General features: G+C 51.1%; 1 protein-coding gene across 3 annotated transcripts in view; it reads left to right on the forward strand.

Moving 5' to 3' along the window:
- The window catches only part of LOC118715905 (leukocyte immunoglobulin-like receptor subfamily A member 6), a 41,485-nt gene that overhangs the window by 8,892 nt on the left and 12,943 nt on the right, over window positions 1-19,650 (forward strand). The window contains exon 4 of one of the 3 annotated variants that reach the window (XM_045579684.1): window positions 7,583-7,885. The exons of 1 other annotated variant lie outside the window; for it this stretch is intronic. In XM_045579684.1, the coding sequence (XP_045435640.1) occupies window positions 7,583-7,885 (303 nt within the window). Of the gene's footprint in view, window positions 1-5,483; window positions 5,774-7,582; window positions 7,886-19,650 lie in introns of those variants that run through there. One more of the 3 variants, XM_045579685.1, reaches the window with a different exon arrangement.

Here is a 19,650-nt window from a genome sequence, read left to right on the forward strand (position 1 = left end):
ACACAGGGGAGGTGCTCACTGCTGACCATGGGCTCAATGCAGTGGGCAGAGATGCCCCAGTGCATGTACAGAAACACCGACCTTCACCTGGACCCTGACCCCTCCCTTCCTGTGAGGACCTGGAGTTTCTCTCTGTGTCCACACAGGGGAGGTGCTCACTGCTGACCATGGGCTCAATGCAGTGGGCAGAGATGCCCCAGTGCATGTACAGAAACACCGACCTTCACCTGGACCCTGACCCCTCCCTTCCTGTGAGGACCTGGAGTTTCTCTCTGTGTCCACACAGGGGAGGATCTCTTCTCTGTGATGACCTGCTGATGGCTTCAGACACTGGTGACCACTCAGCGTTTGTTGCTGGTTTTCCCTGTAATTCCCTCTCCTTTTGGGCAACTTTCATTTCCCTTTTTTCTGCATTTGTCTGTTCCTAAAATATATTTATAGAACTGCTAGTGGCCTGGTGCACAAAATTCATGCATGGGGGAGGGGAATGGTCCTCAGCCCGGCTTTCACCCTCTCGCAATCCAGGACCGCTGGCTCCTAACCACTCACCTGCCTGCCTGATTGATTGCCCCTAGCCACTCTGTGTACTGGCCTGATTACCCAACTACCCCCCCCCCCTCTGATTTCTGGCCTGATCACCCCTAACTGCCTGCCCCTGCTGGACTGATTGCTCCCAACTTCCTCCTCGCATCGGCCTGCCAAACCGGTCATTAAAAAACTGAACCGCTTTCTTACACCTTACACCAAACAGCTGTTGCCCTGAAAACCCTTCCTCAGCCCCAACCTTAGTCTCTGCCCTTGCAGTTCACCAAGATTAGGTTCTGATTGGTCGGTTTCTATGCCAGTCAATGTCAAAAGCTCCGCCTCCTAGGCAGCCATTGGCTTCCCTGGGAAATCCAGAATGGCGCTGACTTCACATTAGCGCTAACTCTTCTGTCATGCCCCCTCAATCCGCTACCAAGTGTGTCTCTGGCTGCTCTGAGAAGCGGCAACCTCAGGTCTGTGCTGGTCGCAATTCTGAATTCTCACCCCTGACCTAACCTTCTTCGTATGGTGTGAGCTCTGTGAAGGAAAGCATGTGTCTTGTTCATTCTTAGTTCACTCATAGACTTTACCTGTGTCTGTGCATCTATGCTGACGCCACATCATGACCGGTCGAACGGTTGTTTTGGTCATCACGGCCACTGCCTATTTATATGTATAGATAGAGATGGAGTGTGGTACACATTTCAGAAATGTCATAAGTAGCACTTCTGAGCATTAAGAGCAGATGGGGGTTCTTAGGTGGGCTCCTCCATTGTCCACCTTGACTGTGGAGTCAGATACCTTGATTCTCTTGTGTGTCCACCCACTCACCTCCATTTGACCTGGGAATCAACAAGGATGGATCCATCCCATGGCCTGAGAACCCCTGAACCCACAGCCACTCTGAGGAGTTGGGGGTCACAACAACATATTACAGATGGGGAAACGGAGGCTCAGAGATTGAATGCCTACTGTTCATAGGCAACAGGGCCATGGATGATGGAGGAAAATTTATTTTTTTTAATTATTTTTAAATATATATATTTTATTGATTTTTCATAGAGAGGAAGAGAGAGGGATAGAGAGTTAGAAACATCGATGAGGGAGAAACATCGATCAGTGCCTCTTGCACCTACCCTCCCTCCCCCCCCCCCCCACTGGGGACATGCCCGTAACCAAGGTACATGCCCTTGACCGGAATCAAACCTGGGACCCTTCAGTCCACAGGCCGACGCTCTATCCACTGAGCCACACCAGTTTTGGCAATGGAGGAGAATTTAAATAAGAATGAACATTGTCACCAACCCTACTGACGACTCACTGTCCCCTAAGCTGAGGACCAGAGGCCAGGATCACAGAATGGGGCATAGCTCTGTCCCAGAATCAATGCCCTGAGGAGGCAGGAGTGAGTCATAATCTTGCTTCCAGGAATGGGAGGGTGGCTGCTGTGGCCAGAAAAAGGAGAAGGTCATGAGGGGGTCCATGAGACACAGAAAGCCCACACTCAGGGCCAGGAAAAGAGCTGGTTTTGCTTCCCTTATTTCCATGCATTTCCCTATGTTCTCACTGTCACAGAGACATCGCCCTGAGCTGCACAGGGAAAGGGTGAGCGTATCTCTGTTGATCTGAGCTCTGCAGGCCACAGGGACCCACGTCTTCCTGAAGCATGTCCAGGCACGGTGGCACTGTCCAGAGGGAGGTGCTGATAGACATGCTGAAGATGAAGGAGACCCTGTCAGGGAGGTCGTGCTCTGGGTCACCTCACCTGCAAGGGTCGTCTCTGGAAGGACCTGGTCTATTTCCTGCTTTGTCATAGAAACAACAGCCAGCCTACCAGGGAGATGTTGTTCCCCTTCCTGGGGGCTTGGTGACATGGCCACCACGAGAGAAGAAGGGCCAGCCTCCCAGTGCCCACACCCCATGTGCCTGCCCAGATGGGACCATCATCTCTGTCTACCCACTCCACATCTGAGCGAGGAGATACCATGACCACCGCCCTCATCGCTGTGCTTTTCATCGGTGAGATTTCATGGGAGAGGCGAGTCCTTATCTATTAGGATCCCCAAGACTCAGGAGGCTTTTGCAGAGGGGTTTGCTGTTCAGGATTGAAGGGCAAATCTCTCACAGGGACTCTCTTCCAGGGCTGAGTGTGGAGCTCCAGAACCAAGTGACAGCAGGTGAGATGGGCCCCATGTGTCCCAGGTTCCCTCTCACTGGGGACAAGGGACTACAGCCTGTGCATTGGGAGATGGAGAGCCGTGGTTCTGGGTTAATGGATGTGGGGTGCCTAAGAAATGAGAGGGTGGGTAATACCTTCTAACCCAGCCTTTGGTTTCCTTTCAGGGGCCCTCCCAAACCTACTGTCTGGGCTGAGGCAGGCCCCATGATCCCCAGGGTAACCCTGTGACTATCTGTTGTCGGGGTTCCCCAAGGGCTGAGGAGTATAGTCTGTATAAAGAGGGAAGGCCAGAACTCTTGTACAAACAGAAGGTGATGTGGTCTTTCCATCACGTGGTGCTGGGCCACACTGAGTCTGTGGGACACAGAGAAGCTTTGACCTGCCTCACAGCATTTGCAATCTGCAATGCCAAATGGGCGACAGATCACAAGGCGGAAAACAAACGTTTTGGGAAAAAGGAAAGGGAGAACTATCTTACTAGCTTATGGGTGACATTTTTTTCTCAATGTGGACAAAGAACACAAACTTATGGGGGACATGGACACAGTGGAATCCATTAACATGAAGAGCTTCTGTTCCTATAGACACAGCGAGACAGTGAAGACGATATTTGCTGTGCCTAATTGAGACCAAGGACTGGCATCCAGGTCATTAGGACACATGTACAAGTTGTTATATAGCAGCAGAGAGCAATGGAAAAGCAAGCAAAAAACGTTAACAAGCAACAGATACTGACATGCTTATGTGCAGTGACATTATGTAAAGGTGAGAGCTGGCCTTGGCTGGTGTCCTAAGTGGTTAGAGCATCAGCCTGACTACCGAAGGGTCACAGGTTTGCTTCTGGGTCAAGGGCATGTACCTTGGATGCAGGTTTGATCCCCAGCCCTCATGTGGGATGCAACCTATTCATGTGTCTCTCTCAGATCAATGTTTCTCTCTCTCTCTCTCTCTCTCTCTCTCTCTCTCGCTCTCGCTCTCGCTCTCGCTCTCGCTCTCGCTCTCGCTCTCGCTCTCCTTTCCTCTCTCCCTTCCATCCTGTCTAAAAATCATTGGAAATAATATCCTCAGGTGAGGAGTAACCAAAAATTATTTTTAAAATAAACGGTGCTGAGCTTTATAAGTCAATGGAGAAATAAATATGCATCAAACCACAAGGTGGTACCAATTCCTACACTGAATAATGAACATTAAAAAGGCAGGAAACACGAAGGCTTGGCAGGGATGGGAACCTACCAGGACTCGAACCAGGGAAAGTCATGGAAATGCTGAGGCCACTGGGAAACTGCTCAGCCGAGTCTTTTTTTTTTTTTTTTTAATATATTTTATTGATTTTTTACAGAGAGGAAGGGAGAGAGATAGAGAGCTAGAAACATTGATGAGAGAGTAACATCGACCAGCTGCCTCTAGGATGTGCCTGCAACCAAGGTACATGCCCTTGACCAGAATCGAACCCGAGACCTTTCAGTCCACAGATCGACGCTCTACCACCGGTTTTGGCTCAGCCAAGTCTTTCATAAATGAGCTCCCTCAAGAGCTGTGGCCGGGTGTCCCATTGGGCTGTTGAGAGCCAGACTCTCAGGGGCCGAGTCAGGACAAGAACATGGGGCTCGCCCTCTCTGAGCAGGAGTCAGACACGCAGACACATGAGACCTGAGGAACTGGTGAGACCTCAGGCACTGCAGACCAGCCTCCTGAATCTTGGACTCCTCGTGAGCCCTCATTCTGGGAAGATGCAGAGCCACGCTCAGGGCGGGGCCCTCCCCTGGCTGTGGGGTGTGGTAACCCCAAAGGGTTGCAACATCCTTTAAGTCATCACATCCTGTGAGACTCTCTTCTGCAGGCGCAGGCTTCCTCCATTTTGCAGAGCAGAACCCTCAGAGCAGATGCCATGGCATCCATCTTCTCTGCTCTTCTCTGCCTCGGTCAGTTGTAGACATTAGGAGGGGGGGCAAGAGAGGGGTGGCACCCCTTGTTCATGGGGACCATCAGGCTCAGGCAGCTGGAGTGGATGGGCCCTGATGGGAAAGGAATCAGCTAAGACATTCGGGTGCAAATCTCTCACAGGGACTCTCTTCCAGGGCTGAGTCTGGACCAGAGGACCCAGGTGCAGGCAGGTGAGTCCTCCCCAGGCTCCATGTCCTTTTTCTTCCTTCATCCCTGGGGCTCAGGAGGGAGCACAGAGGTGCTGGGATGAGGTGAGAGAAAAGGAGGTTCTAGCACTGAGCTAGGACAGGAAGGTGGGAAAGGTCTTGGTAATGCAGCCTTCAGTTTACTTCCAGGGACCCTGCTCAAACCCACTCTCTGGGCAAAACCAGACTCTGTGGGGTCCTGGGGGAGCATGTGACCCTCTGGTGTGAGGGGACAGTGGAGGCCCAGGACTTCAGTTTGACAAAGGGGGAAGCACATTGCCCCCATGCAGAGCAAAACTACACGATCCAATGGACCAGGGCACATTCAGCGTCACAATCCTGACAGAGAATGATGCTGGAATATATCCCTGTTATTATTAAAGCCTTGATGGCTGGTCAGAGAGCAGTGACCCCCAGGAGCTCCAGGTCTCAGGTAAGTCTCATTATGAATCCATCCATCCATTCGGGCACCAAACTGGGATGTTATTAGGGTCATTACTTTGAGTGGAGCCCCATGTGAGAGAGTGAGGTTAGCAGATCATAAGGGCTCTCAGGCCAGAGACACAGAAAGACAGTGAGACCTGGGGTACAGGTCAGGTGATGGTTTAGTGGGAGGAGGTTCCCCAATAGTTTACATCTGGTCTCCCCAGGTGAGTCTGGGAAGCCCTCCCTCCTGAGCCAGCAGGGCCCCTTCATGGCCTCTGGACAGAGCCTGACCCTCCAGTGTAGCTCTGATGTCAGCTATGACAGATTTGCTCTGCACAAGGAGGGAGGACGGGACCTCTCCCAGAGCCTTGTCCTGCAGCCCCAGGCTGGGCTCTCTCAGGCCCACTTCCCCCTGACACTCTGGGAGGCTGACAAGGGGGAGGGTACATATGCTAGAGTAGGAACAAACTTTTCTTTGAGTGTTTGACACAGTGACCCCCTGGACATCCTGGTGGCTGGTGAGGAGCCAGTGGGTTAAGTCAGGGATCCTGACTCTGCACAGGCACTGCTGGGGGCGGGGGGGGGGTTCTCAAGTGGTGAGGCTAGACTGAAAGTATAGGACCCCTGGGAGGGAGAGAGACAGGGTTGGGGAGAGAGGAAGCAACTTAGAAAAGCAGAGACAGACAGAGAGGAGGGTCCTCAGAGAGAGGCCTGATGACTCTCAGATCAGATCAAGGTAGGCAACCCACTCAGCATTGCTCATAGGTTGAACTTCGACCTATGAACCAGGAGGTCATGATTGAATTCCAGGTAAGGTTGCATGCCCAGGTAGCAGGATCAATGCCCAGGTAGGGGGTATGCTTGAGGCATCTGATTATATCTTCTTTGTCATCATTGATGTTTCTATCACTCTGTCCTTCTCCTTTCCTCTCCATAATATATATATATATATATATATATATATATATATATATATATATATATATATATATATATGAATTAGTGGGCCAGTGCACAAAATTTGTGCACTCGAGGAGGGGGCAGGGAGGGCGGTTCCCCAAGCCTGGCCTGTGCTCCATCACAGTGCTGGAGCCCCACAACCCATCACAGCAAAGAGGTAGGCCCCAACCACCCATCTAAGGCTCCTTAATAGATTGCCCCAAAGAGGTAGGACAGCTGAGAAGGGGCGGGGACATGATCCTCAAGTTCCCGAGACAGCCCAGGGGTCAGGGACATGAGCCTCAATCCCCAGGCCATTACTAGTATTGGAATGTGAGCTTCATATCTTGGGCAGGCACAGGGGGCAGGAACACAGCCGGCTGATTGGTCCTTACATAATGGCGTCCTCAACAATTTGCATATTATACAGTTATGAGATAGATTTTAAGATACAAGGTGCAAAGGCAGCCTTCACCTTCTTTCCTCTCTCTAGGACATCTGCCTGACAGACTCTCCCTCTCAGTGCAGCATGACCCCAGGGTGGTCTCAGGAGAGAATGTGACCCTGCTGTGTCAGTCACGGAGCCAGAGGGACACATTCCTCTGTCCAAGGCGGGGGCAGCCGATCCCCCCCTGCGTCTGAGATCAGAGCACCGAGCTCAGCAGTTCCAGGCAGAGTTCCCCATGAGCCCTGTGACCTCAGACCACGGGGGCACCTACAGGTGCTACAGCTCAGACAGCTCCTCCCCCTTCCTGCTGTCACACCCCAGTGGGCCCCTGGAGCTCCTGGTCTCAGGTGAGGGCCCCTGACCCTGTCTGCTGAGCTGTCAGCTCAGAGCCCTGTGCCCAGGAGAGGTGAGGCTAGGATGGAAGAAATACAAAAGAGTGTCTTGGGTTGAGCTGTAGGATGCGGGTGGGGAAGACCTTTGTAACGTAGCCTCTTGTTTTCTCCAGGGCCCCTTCCCAAACCCACCCTCTGGGCTGAGCCAGGCCCTGTGGTCTCCTGGGGGAACCCCTTGACCTTCTGGTGTCAGGGGACCCCAGGGGCTGAGGAGTACCGTCTGGATAAAGAGGGAAGTCCAGTGCCTTGGGACAGACAGATTCCACTGGAGCCTGGGAACAAGGCCAATTTCTCCATCACATACATGACAGAGAATAACGTAGGGATATATCACTGTTACTATCTCAGCCTCACTGTCTGGTCGGAGCGCAGTGACCCCCTGGAGCTGGTGGTGACAGGTGAGAGGACACTCAGGAGTCCCAGCCTCAGGCTCTGCCCTCAGGAAGGGGGTCTGCTCTCAGGGTGTCTCCCTCTCAAAGCCCAGTCCTGGGGGACATGAGGGAGGTATGAGTCCCATTTAACACCCTGCCTCCTCCTCTCCTAGGATCCCTCAGCAAACCCAGCCTCTCAGCCCTGCCCAGCCCTGTCGTGCCCTCAGGAAGGAACGTGACCCTCCAGTGTGGCTCAGGGCAGGGATATCACAGGTTCCTTTTGAATAAGGAAGGAGATAATAGACTCTCCTGGGCCCTGAGCTCACAGCGACAGCCCAGTAGGCAGTTCCAGGCCCTGTTTTCTGTGGGCCCCATGACCCCCATCCACAGGCAGACGTTCAGATGCTATGGCTGCTTCAGGAACAAACCCCACGTGTGCTCACAACCCAGTGACACCCTGGAGCTCCTGGTCCCAGGTGAGTCCAGTTATTGCTCCATCCATGGACTGAGCTATCAGCCAGGTTGTTGGCATCATTGCTGTGAGGGAGCCCCATGTGAGAAGGTGGAATGAAGTGGGCCAGAGACACTGAGACACAGTGAGACCTGGGATCCAGGCCAGTAGAAGGGGTTCATGGGAGGAGGTTCCCCTGTAATTCATGTTTGGTCTCCCCAGGTGAGGCTGGGAAGCCCTCCCTCCTGAGACAGGAGGGCCCCATTGTGGCCTATGGACAGAGCCTCACCCTCCAGTGTCGCTCTGATGTCGGCTATGACAGATTCGCTCTGCACAAGGAGGGGGAACGGGACCTGCGACAGAGCCTTGTCCTGCAGCCCCAGGCTGGGCTCTCTCAGGCCCACTTCCCCCTGGGCACTGTGAGCAGCTCCCACGGGAGCCGGTACAGATGCTATGGTGGATACAACCTCTCCTCTGAGTGGTCGGCCCCCAGTGACCCCCTGAACATCCTGGTGGCAGGTGAGGAACCAGTGGGCTCAGTCAGGGACCCAGACTCTGCACACGCCCTGCTGGGGGTCTCAGGTGGTGAGGTTAGAAGGAAAGTGAAGGCCCCATGGTGGAAGGGGGACAGAAAGGCAGGGCAGGAGGGGAGTGGGGGAGACTCAGAGAAACAGAGACACAGAGAGGAGGGTCCTCAGAGAGAGGCTTGTGTGACTCTCTGGTCAGAACAAGGTGGGCAGGCAGCCCCCCCCCCCTCTCTCTTTCTCTATTTCTCTAGGACACCTGTCTGACAGACCCTCCCTCTCGGTGCAGCCAGGCCCCTGGGTGGCCTCAGGAGCGAACGTGACCCTGCTGTGTCAGTCACAGAGCCAGAGGGACACGTTCCTTCTGTCTAAGGAGAGGGCAGCCGATCCCCCCCTGCGTCTGAGATCAGAGCAACAAGCTCGGAAGTACCAGGCAGAGTTCTCCATGAGTCCTGTGACCTCAGCCCACGGGGGCACCTACAGGTGCTACAGCTCACGCACCTCCTCCCCCTTCCTGCTGTCACACCCCAGTGAGCCCCTGGAGCTCCTGGTCTCAGGTGAGGGTCCCTGACCCTGTCTTTCTGTCACTAGCTTACTTCGCTTAGCATTATAACCTCTGACATATTTTGCACATCCTTATTTACTATTGCTTTTGTTATGAGAGCTTTTAAGCAATAGTTACTTACACATATAAATTTAAGCTTCAAACATTTAGGACTTAGAAGAGATAACTCTACTGGAAATGCCTTACAAAAGATGCTTCAAAGGTGTTGTGTATTTTTTTTTCTTCAGATGCATTTACCAGTCATATTCATAAAACTGAACCCACTCTTAGCTCAAAAATTGCTCAGGGTCTACATATAAATGCATGTCTGTATGTCTGAGACCAACCCATAGATACTTGGTTCTCAGCTTTTGTTTAAATATAAGTTCTTATAACCAGTGAGGTAGCTTCCATGGCTTAGAATCTCACAATGAGAAGAGAGATTGAAATAACTCATTGTTTCCTGCAATGAGGGACTGTATGTCTCCACACTCCTGAATTCTTGAGGCAAAGCTAATCTGAGCTCCAACGTGACTCAAGGAAGAATCCATGAAAGCAGACTTGACTCTTCTCTAGCAGAGAAAGGATTCCTCGTGGAACTGGTAGCAGTTAGATCATGAGAAAGGGGACAGTGATGGGGATCCTGGGCTTGAGTGGCATCAACTGCTCACACAGTCCCACTTCTTTCTGATTCTCAGGAGCAGCTGACACCATCAGCCCCTCACAGAATAACTCAGACCCCACGAGTGGTGAGTAGGAGACACTCTTCAGTTAATGGGGTTCAGCAAAGACAGTTGATGTAGGCTGGGAGAGGGTGCCCTGGAGGATATCCTGGGTCCTGGGTGAGTTTGTCCTGTACTGATCTCTGTGACCTCTTTGCCCACAATGCCCAGCCTCCCACTCCCAAGACTACACCATGGAGAATTCCATCCGGATGGGCGTGGCTGGATTGGTCCTGATGGCACTCGGGGTGCTACTATTTTGGTCTCGAAACAGCCAGAATCAGACCCAGGATGCAGCCAGAATGTGAACACAGAGGAAACAATGCCCCACCCAGAGAGGAGGACCCTTGGGAGTGAATCTCATGTGCCCAGAAAGTTCTGGAAGATCATGTGAGACATATGCTGAGGGACTGTCTGCTGCTCCTTGCAGGTGGAGGTCTTGACCTTCTGTCCTTGAACTGTGGCTCTTTCTGACCCGATCACTGTCTCCTCGTTTCCTTAGAATTCTCCCTTCTGGTCCTTTTTACCTTTGCCCTTTCATATAATAATTTGGGTGCTTATAAGATTCTACACTCACAATTCTCGCCTTCAGTGAACTTTTACTATATTCATTGGCCACTCTTTTATTTGTAAAGGAGAGCTGGTGTACAATAAAGTCAGTTCTCATCTGTTTTCTCTACTTGACACGAACTGTGAAGACACACGTTTCCTGTGTATCTCCATGCACGTGACACTGCGTGTTCTCTCTGCTTCTCTTAAGAGTAGCCGCCCACTGTCCCCTAGGTCTGTAGCCAATGTCATCCTCACCTCATTCCTCCTGAAACCACACACATGGGTCTTCTCTTTCCATTCCCTTACAGCTGCCAGCGCTTCTGTCTGGGAGGCAAGTGCCCCTCAGCTTCAATCCTGATGATAATTAACTCCTCCCTGTATGTTTCTGGTACATTTTAAGCTGAAACATAGGTCCTAAAGAGCTACTGGGCAGGGATTCCCAGTGAATGTGTTCACAGGCCCTTTTAGAGGAACACATGGGACTTCAGAAACCCTCTGTCTCACTCAACCACAATCACCGCAGGTTTTTACAACAAAAAGTCATGGGGACTTCTCTCCCCAGCACTGTAACCATGGGCTGGGGGTTCTGATGTTGATCTGGGATCTACAACTGAGGAAGTACCTTCATATCCAAGCCTCCCCCTGCCACCCCATTTTTAACCACCACACATGGGTATGGGACCAGCCCATTTTCCTCCCCATGTCTCTATCAGTGTCTTTGTGGCTTCTGTATACACTCAGTTTTAAACTTCTGTTAGGCTAGATTTCAGGCAGTTCTGAATGACGGATGTTCTGTAGGTTAGCTGTAATTTGATAAGGTTGTGGAAAATTCCTGTTACTATGCTTACTTACACAACCATCTAGACCAGAACTCTCTATTCCCGTGCATCTAAAGTGTTCAATTCCAGTCTCTCCATGTTGCATTTTACAAACCTAGAGGCCTGGTGCACGGATTCATGCATGGGTGGTGAACAGCCATCCTGCCCCTATTGGGGCTGATCAGGTGGGCCAGCTGGGGAGTAGCAGCCAGGAGGTTGGCAGCCAGGCCCCACCCCTGAGCTGATCAGGGGTGATTAGGGGTAGGGCTGGACAGGGGGAGGGGCCACGAGAAGTTGCCTGGCATGTGCCCACCACTTGGTCAAACACCAGGCTGAGGGGACAATTTTTTGCATATTAGCCTTTTATTATATAGGATTTCCTCAATACTGTCTTAAAATTTTGCTTTTGTATTTTCAGCTGTATCCTCTCCTGGGTGGTGAAATAAAATATTTTGAGAGTGTTAAATGAAATCATGTTTTTATTTTTATTCCTTTTACTGCTATGACATTTAAGTAATGCTTTTCCACAATTGTCTATACCTTTATCCTATAAGTCCTGGGTTTGTTCCAATAATTCAATTTTCACCTTTGTTGTTTCTGACAGTTCAACAATCTTTGATGAAAATGAGTTTCTAGTGTTCTGTTGTCTCACATGTGATTACCTGCCTCAAAGACTCTGTAGACAGTCTTTCTTAGTGTTATTTTTCATAATCAGAGTACTTGTTGGCATCTATTCCTTGTAGATACTCACACCTTGCTGAAAAACAAGTCAGTTTCACTAAAAAGAGAGGTTGAAAGGAAGCTAGGAAGGCTGGTCAACAACCTTAATTGGTTAGTTGAGACATTGTTAGCTGAAGCAGCTTCCACATTGTTTGTCCCATGTAACTTTCTGTTATTTCCTGCCTAAGGGCTACATGTAAATTTCCATTTATGTTGCCTAAGATGTTTTCCCCAAAGCCTTAATAAAAGGGGATGACAGGGCCAGAGCAGGGGTAGTTCTCCCACTAGAGTTGGACTACCGCCTGGCCCCCCATATTGCCAAATTGAATTTCTTCAAATCTCAAGTCTCTTTTCATTTGTGTGCGGCCCTTCTCCAGAACCTGAACCCTGAAATGGAATTCTTTCCATGCGGGTCGAGAAAGAGATTCCTATAACACCTGATTCTCCACAGAGAGTTTCTCCCAGGGCTTAACTGATATTGGAATCTGAAGGGGATGGAGAGTTGCATCCACTCTCTCAAACTCATTTATTTATTTATTTATTTATTTATTTATTTATTTATTTATTTATTTCCCTTTTTTTGATTATGGTATCACATAATTGTCATCATCTCCCCAATCCCATCTCAAGCCCTTCCCTACATATGCCCTCACTTCCCCACCCACGCCGTTGTCCATGGCCACTGGTCAGGCCCATATGCATGCACACAAGTTCTTTGATTGATCTCTTCCCCTTTACCCCCACCCTTCCTCTAAGGTTTGAAAGTCTGTTCGGTGCTTCTCTTTCTGAGTCTGTTTTTGTTCATCAGTCTATGTTGTTCATCATTTCCTCTAGATGTGTGAGATTTTGTGATCTAAGAAATATCCTTGTAAGAACCTAAACTGAGAAAAGCCATAATGGTTATGCTGAGAGGCAAGTGAATCAGTCTACAGTGAGTTCCTTTCTGGACCAACAGTTCTTTTGAGTCCCAATTTCAATGTCAAATAGTTCCTTATGTATACATGTCAGCCATGCAATTTCAGATCTGGTTGGTGCCCCTAAACTCATCTCTTACTGTGATGTGCCCAGCAGGCCTGGCTCCAAATGTGAGCCTCATACTCACACCTGGACAGATGCTCCTGTTGGACTAGGCTGGATTGAATCTGTTACACACACACACACACACACACACACACACACACACACACACACACGGCTGACCTTGGGCTGGGTCAGTGCATAGAGATGCCTCAATGCTAATTCTCAGGCACGAGAAGTGGGGCAACCCAAATATCACCTTCCAGATCTGCTCCCTGCTGGTGACAATCCTGGGGTCCCTCTCCTGTCCACACGGAAGTGGAGAACTCCAAACAGATGACTACTTGTGGTCGTCACCACTGGCTGCTGCTCCGGTCCTTTTTATTTGTTGTGGTTACCTCTCTGTTTGAGGAACTCACATTTCACTTCCTCTGCATTGATGGTGCAGATAATAGAGATATCAGTGATAGAATAGGAACAGCTGAGGGCTCTTGAGTGGACACACCCAATACTCAATTTGACTGTGAAGTGAGACACATTGGTTATCTTGTGTTTCATCCCACATACCTTAATCAGGTATGCAGATTATCAAGGGCTGATCCCTCCCACATCGCTAACATCACCAATCCCACAACACTGAGAATGTGGCTTCATGCCTATGTGCTTCACACCAGGAACATGAAGTGCAGAGATCGGCTAGTACTACTCAAGGTCACACAGATCATGAATGATCGTGAAATATTTAAGTATGAGCTCTGTTCCCAACATCAGAGCCCTAGGCCCTTCATTGACCCCCAAAAGCTGAAGAGAGAAGGACAGGAGGAGGGGACAGCTCTGCTTAAGGAAGGAGAGTCACTGAGGAGGCAGGAATGTGTCATATCTTATTTCCATGAAACTGGGTGGATGCCATTGCAAGAAAAAGGAGAAGTCCATGGAGGGGGTGTGATAGAGAGAAAGATACATTCCGGGGCCATAGAAGAGACATGCTTCCTTCCCTTATTTCCCCACATTACCCTCTGTGCCCATTGTCACAGGGAAATCAGCTATAGTTGCACACAGAGAGGATGAGCATTTCCCTGCTGATCTGAGCTCTGCAGGCCACAGGGACGCACGTTTTCCTGAAGAGTCTCAGGAGCCCGGGTGGCACTGTCCATGGTGAGGACCCCAGGGAGCTGCTGATGGATGGGCTGAGGAGAAAGGAGACGCGGTGGGGGAGGCTCTGACATGGAAGGACGTGCCCCGGGTCACCTCACCTGCCAGGGGCATTTCAGAAGGGAGACTACAGGTCTATTTTCTGCTTCACCATTGAAATGACAGCCAGGCTGCTAGAGAGAGGCTGTGCCCTTGACTGTGGGCTGTTGACGTGACAACCACCAGAGAGGAAGAGCCAGTCCCCATGAGCCCACACCTTCTATGACTCTACAGAGGGCAACATCGTCTCCATCTGCACACCCCTGAGGAGAGCAAGGAGACACCATGACCCTGACCCTCGTGGCTGTGCTCTATATTGGTGAGATGGTGGGGGGTAGGGGAGTCCTGGTGTGTCAGGACCCCAGGACACAGGAGGCTAATGGGGAGGAGGGAGCTGCTCAGGGTTCAGGGCAAATCTCTCACAGGAACTCTCTTGCAGGACTGAGTGTGGGCCTCAGGACCCCAGTGCAGGCAGGTGAGTCTCCCCAGGTGTCCCAGGTCCCAATCCTCACTGGGGACAAGGGTCCAACATCTGGGGATGGAGGAGAATAGTTCTGGCCTGACAGATGGGGGGCATCTGGGACTGAGAGCTGAGGACTGAGAGTGAGAATGTCTTGTGACCCTGATACGGTCTTCCTTCTAGGGAGTCAACCCAAGCCCACCCTCTGGGCTGAGCCAGGCCCTGTGATCCCCCGGGGGAACCCTGCTACCATCTGGTGTCAGGGGACCCCAGGAGCTAAGGAGTACCTTCTGGGTAAAGAGGGAAGCCCGGCACCATGGAAAACACAGAAGCCACAGAAGCCCGTGGGCAAGGCCAAGTTCTCCGTCACACACATGACACAGCATGATGCAGGGAGATATTACTGTTACTATCATAGTCCCACTGGCTGGTCAAAGCCCAGTGACCCCCTGGAGCTGGTGGTGACAGGTGAGAGGACACTCAGGGGTCTCAGCCTGAGGCTCTGCCCTCAGGAAGAGGGTCTGCTCTCTTGGTATCTCCCTCTCACAGCCCAGCCCTGGGGGACATGAGGGAGATGTGAGCTCATTTAACACTCTGCCTCCTTGTCTCCTAGGAGCCTACAGCAAACCCAGCCTCTCAGCCCTGCCCAGCCCATTCGTGCCCTCAGGAAAGAACGTGACCCTCCAGTGTAGATCACAGCAGGGGTTTGACAGGTTCTTTCTGACTAAGGAAGGAGGTCACAGGCTCTCCTGGACCAGGGACTCACAGCGACAGCCCAGTGGGCAGTCCCAGGCCATGTTCCCTGTGGGCCCTATGACACCTAGCCACAGGTGGATATTCAGATGCTATGGTTGCTACAGGAACAGCCCCCAGGTGTGCTCACACCCCAGTGATGTCCTGAAGCTCCTGGTCTCAGGTGAGTCCCATTATTATGGCATCCATGGATTGAGGCACCAGACACATTATTGGCATCTTTGTTGTGAGGGGAGCCTGATGTGAGAGGGTGAGCGGGCTACAGATACTCCTGGTGTAAAAACTCAGAGAGACACAGTGAGACCTGGGGGCCAGGCCAGGAGAAGGGGATTATGGGAGGAGGTTCCCCTGTAATTCATGTCTGGCCTCCCCAGGAAAGTCTGGGAAGCCCTCCCTCCTGAGCCAGCAGGGCCCCATCGTGGCCTCTGGACAGAGCCTGACCCTCCAGTGTCGCTCTGATGTCGGCTGTGACAGATTCGCTCTGCACAAGGAGGGGGGACGGGACCTCCCCCAGAGCGTTGTCCTGCAGCCACAGGCTGGGCTCTCTCAGGCCCACTTCTCCCTGGACACTACCAATGGCTCACACGGGGGCCGGTACAGATGCTACGGTGGATACAACCTGTCTTCTGAGTGGTCAGCCCCCAGTGACCCTGTGGACATCCTAGTGGCAGGTGAGGAGCCTGTGGGCTCAGTCAGGGACCCAGACTCTGCACAGGCCCTGCTGGGGGTCTCAGGTGGTCTGGCCAGAATGAATGGCCGCAGGGAGGAAGAGAGACAGAGATGTAGGGGGGGGGGTGAATGGGGTGGGACTCAGAGATACAGAGATAGACAGAGAAGGTCCTTACATAGAGGCCTGGGACTCTCAGGTCAGAACAAGGTGGGTAGTCAGCCCTTCCTCTCCCTCCCTTCCTCTCTCTAGGAAGCCTGCCTGAGAGACCCTCCCTCCTGGTGCAGCCAGGCCCCAGGGTGGCCTCAGGAGTGAACGTGACCCTGCTGTGTCAGTCAAGGCGCCAGAGGGACACGTTCCTTCTGTCCAAGGAGGGGCCAGCTGAACCTCTCCTGCGTCTGAAATCAGAGCACCGAGCTGGGCAATTTCAGGCGAATTTCTCCATGAATTCTGTGACCTCAGCCCACAGGGGCAAATACAGGTGCTACAGCTCAGACACCACTTCCCCCTTCCTGCGGTCACTCCCCAGTGATTCCCTGGAGCTCCAGGTCTCTGGTGAGCAGCTCTGTCCTGTCTTCTCTGGGCCCCCAGGTCATCTCTGTCTTTGCCCCCAGCAATGTCTGAGATGTGATGGCAGTAGTGGGAGGACTGCGTGGTTCCACAGAGGAGGGTCATCCGTGAAAGCGTGGACACTGATGGGGACCTCCCTCCTCTGGGACAGCCTTGCCCTTCAGTTTCAGCCAGGCCTGAGGAAGGGAGGAGGTGGCACTACTCCAGTTCAGCTAAGAGGAAGTGAGATTTGACTGAAGTGACCAGACAGAGGCTCCGCCCCCCGACTTCTGGTGGCTCCGCCTCAGACCAAAGCATCACTGCTCACAGAGGGACATCCCACAGGCAGGACCCCCAAAAATGGGGCTGAGTGTGTGTGGGCTCAGCTCTCCGGGGAGGTGAAGTCTGAGAACTTTTCCCTCGGAACCGGGGGGCTGCCTGCCATGACCTGCAGGGGCGCTTTCATTCCTGACTTCCTGGGGCACCTGACACCTGGCTTGTCCTAGACGTACTCCAGGTCAGCCCTGTCTGTGCCTGTCCTGCTGCTCCCAGTCACTGCAACCTTGTAGGGACTGAAAAGCTGAGGGAGACAGGGGGAAGGTGCACTGAGTATCCACCAGGCCTGGGGCTCAGCTCAGCAAGAGGGGCCACACAATGTTATGGAGACACCAAAGATTTGGAAACTCCCACTTAGCATGTCAGCTCCTCCTGGTTCCACACAGAATCTGTGGGGTTTTCCCCTAAAAGCTAGCAGCCCTTCACACCTGGTCTGGTCCCTGATTCCTAACTAGGGTGGAGAGTGTGTGGAATGGGAGATGGAGAGGGTGCCCATTTGGCAGGGTTTGGTGCCTGGGTCTGGCTTGTGGCACAGGGACGATGGCTGGGCTGATGGAGGAGGAGAGGGCAGGAGAGCTGGAGAGAGGACAGGGGACACCCCCTCGGCTGCTCATTTCCAGAGCCCCTTGGACGGAAGCCCTCACCACACAGGTGGGACTCTGAGCCTTCTCAAAGCAGGACAGGTGGCTTTGCTCTGGCCAAGGTGGCACCTGCTGTGGGTGATGGTGCCATCCCCACTGGACACCCTGCTGCAGTGAGAAGTGTTCCCACCTGTGGGCACCACTCTGCAAGGCCCTGTGCCCCCTGGAGGCCTCCATGCCCTCAGTGCTCACTTGAGACACAGGGGGGACCAGGCAGGGTGCAAGGGGATCTAGGGTCCCTGCTAAGATCCTGTGCCTTCACCTCTGCTCAGGGTTTCTGGGCACAAGGCTCTTTTATGGCTCTTTTTTGAGAATCTTCAGGTTATACTCAAGTCAAAAGCTCACAATTTAGCTTACATTATATGAAGTCCAGATAGAAATATAAGCATTCTATTCCTCTTTTTATTGGGAGTAGATTAATACCAGAGTGTTGTTATGAAGAATAACTTCTTGTTTATATATAGACTTCTTTTCACACACATTTTCAAATGAGCTTAGAAGCATGTGACAGCTATTTGATAAATTGAGTAAATGCACAGCTCACCTAGAGAATTGCACACCTAACATTGTAATTTGTGAGTAAGCAGTGTGATTCCTGTAGATTTCCTACATGGTAGTAAGTGCACATAGGAAAGCTCTTGGTTTTGGCATATTTATATCATGACCTGTTAGCCTCCCAAAGACTCTCCCTGTGGATTGTTTTCCAGTTGATTACTCCACCAGGCTGAGAAAAGTATAATACCCACCAGGCCTAGGAAGTATCACTTCTTTGTTCTCAATGGCATACCTACTTTTCTCACTCCACACCTAACACAATGAAATGAGGGATTAAAATGTTCCAGAGTTTCTCTTCTGTAAAACAGCTTAATTCACACCAAAATGATGTCAAGTCAACTCCACTTACAAATTTGCATTTTATATTAAACGCACTATGACTGCTTTGTTCCTATCCATTCTTCTGTTTCATTAGGGTTTACTAGGAATGCTCTCTTTTCCTGACAGACACACATCCCCCCATAATTACCTTTTCTCTGACCTTTAACCACATGTCACCCATTACAAAGGCTTCTTGGTGTCACCCATTTGGATATTCACCCAACTGAGTGACGTGGATCGTCCATGTGCATTTTCTGAATTGTGGAGCTGACCTTTAGCATTATTGCGTGGGTCACTGTAATGAAGAGAGGTCCATAATTTCTGTTGACATCATGGGATTTATATAAAAATTGGGTGAGAGATTGACCTAATTTCCTACTTTTGGTGTTAAGAAAATATTGAAATTAGGGCATTTTTCTGTGTGACTTAAATTGGGACCAAAGTGTGGACTTCCTTGGTTTTGATCTTGGATGTCATTTTTAAAAATATATATTTTATTGATTTTTTTACAGAGAGGAAGGGAGAGAGATAGAGAGCCAGAAATGTGGATGAGACAAAAATATTGACCAGCCACTTCCTGCACACCCCCTATCGGGGATGTGCACGCAAGCAACGTACATGCCCTTGACCAGAATTAAACCTGGGACCTTTCAGTCCGCAGACCGATGCTCTACCACTGAGCCAAATCAGTTTCGGCTTAGATGTCAGTTGAGTTAAAAAAAAAAAATCACATGAGTAGCATCCACATACCAATATTTTTTTCATCTGGAAAATACATCTACCACTAGGTATTTGTTATTACAAAATAAAGTAAGGTAATAAAAGAATCAATAGATGAACAACTTCAGGTGAAGATGAAAATAGCAGACCCATAAGAGGAGGGGCCTGGGCATGGTGAGGTGAAGTAAACCCAGCCCAGACTTTCACCCCTTCATGCTCCTGAGATTCAGGAACCCCTGACACCAACCCCTCCTCTATGGACCCTGGGTTCCCAGCTGTTGAGAACAGGGAATCTCTCAGCTTTAGTGGAACAAGCTCATGAGGTCTTGCTCCTCAGATAGAACGCAGAACACACAGCTCTTGCTCTTTCCGAACTGAGATAATTTTTCACTCATTCTCAGCTCTTTGGCACAGCTATCTCTTATCAAGGTGACTCAGAGCAGGTGCTGAGTTCAGACATCACAGGGACGCTGATGTGAAGGGGAGATGGGAGCCCTGGGTTGAACACCAACATCCTGGAGACTTGGGTGTGCCCTGACCTCTGAGACTTCATTACCCACAATTCATATTTTCTATTCCCAAGACTACACAGTGGAGAATCTTATCCGGATGGGCGTGGCTGGCTTGGTCCTGGTGGTCCTCGGGGTGCTGCTATTTCTGGCTCGAAATGACACCAAAATGGCCCTCCAAGCAGCCAGGA

This window comes from Pipistrellus kuhlii, unplaced genomic scaffold, assembly GCF_014108245.1.
Source record: "Pipistrellus kuhlii isolate mPipKuh1 unplaced genomic scaffold, mPipKuh1.p scaffold_m20_p_111, whole genome shotgun sequence".
In the NCBI taxonomy this organism is placed as follows: Eukaryota; Metazoa; Chordata; class Mammalia; order Chiroptera; family Vespertilionidae; genus Pipistrellus; species Pipistrellus kuhlii.